We start from the raw sequence: 3,908 nt of genomic DNA, 5'->3' as shown, positions 1-3,908 counted from the left end.
GTCGTGGTCGTCGTAGTTGGTGGCTTTGTTGTGGTAGTCGTAGTGGTATTGTCTTGCTTAACCTCTTCGCTGCACACGGACGGGCGGCAGCACAGTGCGAGCACCAGCAGGGCGTACAGCAGACGGCACGTCATCATCGTGAGTGTGGTCATTCAGTCGTGTGGAGCTTATCTGCACAGTGAGGGACATGGAGAGCAACAGGGGAGACGAGAGGTGCGGCAGACACACACACAGAGGGCAAACCACATGAGGAGAGAGCAGCAGCCAGGCATGCACCGTACGCCGCACACCACGCACGACACACACTCCAATCCACGGCAGCAGGCACACACACACAGATGGAAGAGGGAGAAGCAAACAGGAGCGGCACACAAGGCTCCACCGCATGCACACACGGCGAGAGCGGTCCGTCGTGTCTGCACCCCTCACGGAGAGTACGCACACACACACGAGAATAGATGCAGCGCACACAGCAGCCCAAAAGGCCAAAGTAACAACAAAGGGAAAGATATCCCCGCGCACCACGAGAATTGTTGGTCCACGGGAAGTGCAGCCTATATTCATCACAAAAACAGTTCAGTTGCATTGGGACTTAGTTCATATTCGGCGCACACCACTTCATGCACGCACAGCCACCACCGCAGCAGCAGCAGCACACGTAACAGGAAGATGCAAGAGCAAAAAGGGGAGGTGGTGTGGGAGGCCACGGTACTGATGTCGCCGTCGCCAGTCGGTGCTGTTCCAATCGATTCGTCGTTAGTAGCTGCGGGTTATACTTGCGTTTCGCCGCCAGCAAGACCTTCATGTTGCGTTCCTTCCTTCGGTACCGCGTCACCAGATGGCTGGTTATTGCTGGAATGGGGCTCCCCAGCGGGTTCCTCTTCCGGAGTCAAAGTCGAAGTACTTCCACTCGTAGAGGGAGATGAAGGTTCGGTTTGTTGTTGACCGACAGGTGACCGACTGTTTGTGGCACCTGCGCTGCACGCGGCTTCCTCCTTTGGTGAGTCCACTTTTTGATCCGTCGCGCCTGATATCCCTCGTCCCTCTGCTGGCGTTGATAACGCCTTCGATGCTGCCCGTTTCCCTGTGCCTTCCGGCTCCCCCGTCACTGGTCGTGCTGCTTGTGGTGCGTGGCTCTCGTTGGGGGCAAGTCAGCAGTGTCGCTGCTCTCCACACCAGTCACTTCTTCCTTCACGGTTGTGCCGCCATCACCTCGGCTGCCGACACAACGTGAGACCTGGTTGTAGCGGGTCCTGCGCTGCATCGGGGTCCTCCTCAACACGGGATACATCCTTCTTGGGGCCATTTAAAGCCCCACCCTCGGACTCTTCCGCATCGGCAGGTGACGATGTGCAAGCGGGTGTAGCAGAACCCGGAGAGTCACCTCCACCTCCCTGAAAACATTCACCCTTTGTACCTCCAGTAGATGCATGACTACCAACCGGGCGGAGGGTTCACCGTCAACACCAACTCCAATTCCGCACAAAGTTCCATGACCACAAGAAACATCATAATCCCCAGCATCGGCCGACACCGCTGGCACCGCAGCACAGCACGCAGAGGGCACACACCAGCAGCACACGGCCAGGCACCATCATCGCCATCACTCCCGTCACTTGCGTGCGGCCTCCAGCACAAACCAACTCCCCGTCAACGCAGCGAAAACAAAGAGAGAAATACGACCGCCACACCACGCACAGCCACCGCACAAAAACAAACGGCAGCAGCCCAGCAGCAACAGCAACAAACACAACATGAGACAGATGGAATCAGTACAATTGCAGAACTCGCACACCGCCCCACAACACAGAAGCTATAAAAGCAGAAACAACGAAAAAAAGAATTAAAAAAGAATTAAGAAAAAATTAAAAAAAGAATTAAAGAACAAGAAAAAACAAACCCAAGGCTCCAGTGCGCATGCATATGGGTGTGTCTGGGATGCGTTCAACGTGACGGATGTGGTGCACAACGCGGAGCACACAGCATGGCAGCAGAAGCAAGCAAAGCAAAACACAATCATCATAAGTACTCTTACTTTATACATCGGACAACAGTAGACGTACACATGTCCCCGTGGCTGAGTGCTCGCACGCACAGCCCGCACACACCTCTTCAGCCCAGAGTGGTGTACGCCAGCGCGGATGCGGCGAGAAGCAGCGGGGCACACGCCCACGCAGAGCTGCCGAGGCTGCCGTCAATTCTGCGAATACTTGACGGCGCACGGGTGGTCGTCGTATTTGGCGCCTCTGTAGTCGTAATGCTTGGTGCCTCTGGCGCAGTGGTCGTGGTGGTTGTGGTGGTGGTCGTTGTGGTCGTCGTAGTTGGTGGCTTTGTTGTGGTCGTGGTCGTCGTAGTTGGTGGCTTTGTTGTGGTAGTCGTAGTGGTATTGTCCTGCTTAACCTCTTCGCTGCACACGGACGGGCGGCAGCACAGTGCGAGCACCAGCAGGGCGTACAGCAGACGGCACGTCATCATCGTGAGTGTGGTCATTCAGTCGTGTGGAGCTTATCTGCACAGTGAGGGACATGGAGAGCAACAGGGGAGACGAGAGGTGCGGCAGACACACACACAGAGGGCAAACCACATGAGGAGAGAGCAGCAGCCAGGCATGCACCGTACGCCGCACACCACGCACGACACACACTCCAATCCACGGCAGCAGGCACACACACACAGATGGAAGAGGGAGAAGCAAACAGGAGCGGCACACAAGGCTCCACCGCATGCACACACGGCGAGAGCGGTCCGTCGTGTCTGCACCCCTCACGGAGAGTACGCACACACACACGAGAATAGATGCAGCGCACACAGCAGCCCAAAAGGCCAAAGTAACAATAAAGGGAAAGATATCCCCGCGCACCACGAGAATTGTTGGTCCACGGGAAGTGCAGCCTATATTCATCACAAAAACAGTTCAGTTGCATTGGGCCTTAGTTCATATTCGGCGCACACCACTTCATGCACGCACAGCCACCACCGCAGCAGCAGCAGCACGCGTCACAGGAAGATGCAAGAGCAAAAAGGGGAGGTGGTGTGGGAGGCCACGGTACTGATGTCGCCGTCGCCAGTCGGTGCTGTTCCAATCGATTCGTCGTTAGTAGCTGCGGGCTATACTTGCGTTTCGCCGCCAGCAAGACCTTCATGTTGCGTTCCTTCCTTCGGTACCGCGTCACCAGATGGCTGGTTATTGCTGGAATGGGGCTCCCCAGCGGGTTCCTCTTCCGGAGTCAAAGTCGAAGTACTTCCACTCGTAGAGGGAGATGAAGGTTCGGTTTGTTGTTGACCGACAGGTGACCGACTGTTTGTGGCACCTGCGCTGCACGCGGCTTCCTCCTTTGGTGAGTCCACTTTTTGATCCGTCGCGCCTGATATCCCTCGTCCCTCTGCTGGCGTTGATAACGCCTTCGATGCTGCCTGTTTCCCTGTGCCTTCCGGCTCCCCCGTCACTGGTCGTGCTGCTTGTGGTGCGTGGCTCTCGTTGGGGGCAAGTCAGCAGTGTCGCTGCTCTCCACACCAGTCACTTCTTCCTTCACGGTTGTGCCGCCATCACCTCGGCTGCCGACACAACGTGAGACCTGGTTGTAGCGGGTCCTGCGCTGCATCGGGGTCCTCCTCAACACGGGATACATCCTTCTTGGGGCCATTTAAAGCCCCACCCTCGGGCTCTTCCGCATCGGCAGGTGACGATGTGCAAGCGGGTGTAGCAGAACCCGGAGAGTCACCTCCACCTCCCTGAAAACATTCACCCTTTGTACCTCCAGTAGATGCATGACTACCAACCGGGCGGAGGGTTCACCGTCAACACCAACTCCAATTCCGCACAAAGTTCCATGACCACAAGAAACATCATAATCCCCAGCATCGGCCGACACCGCTGGCACCGCAGCACAGCACGCAGAGGGCACACA

At 56.6% G+C, this 3,908-nt stretch overlaps 1 protein-coding gene and 1 pseudogene across 1 annotated transcript, besides 3 other annotated features; both read right to left on the bottom strand.

Moving 5' to 3' along the window:
- Positions 1-3,908: a sequence feature (areas not merged during assembly with more than two copies in the genome that could not be assigned to a particular haplotype).
- On the bottom strand, positions 618-1,604 carry Tc00.1047053511853.21 (annotated as a pseudogene).
- Positions 1,816-1,899: a sequence feature (T-rich).
- Positions 2,113-2,490, bottom strand: Tc00.1047053511853.10 (mucin TcMUCI, putative; the record flags this gene model as incomplete). Its single annotated transcript, XM_798080.1, has 1 exon — positions 2,113-2,490. One exon carries the CDS (start codon positions 2,488-2,490, stop codon positions 2,113-2,115), a length of 378 nt encoding a protein of 125 aa, XP_803173.1.
- Positions 2,279-2,313: a microsatellite.

The sequence above is a fragment of the Trypanosoma cruzi genome, genomic scaffold, assembly GCF_000209065.1.
Source record: "Trypanosoma cruzi strain CL Brener 1047053517177 genomic scaffold, whole genome shotgun sequence".
NCBI classification, from domain to species: domain Eukaryota; phylum Euglenozoa; class Kinetoplastea; order Trypanosomatida; family Trypanosomatidae; genus Trypanosoma; species Trypanosoma cruzi.
This window is presented reverse-complemented; position numbering and strand designations above follow the sequence as displayed.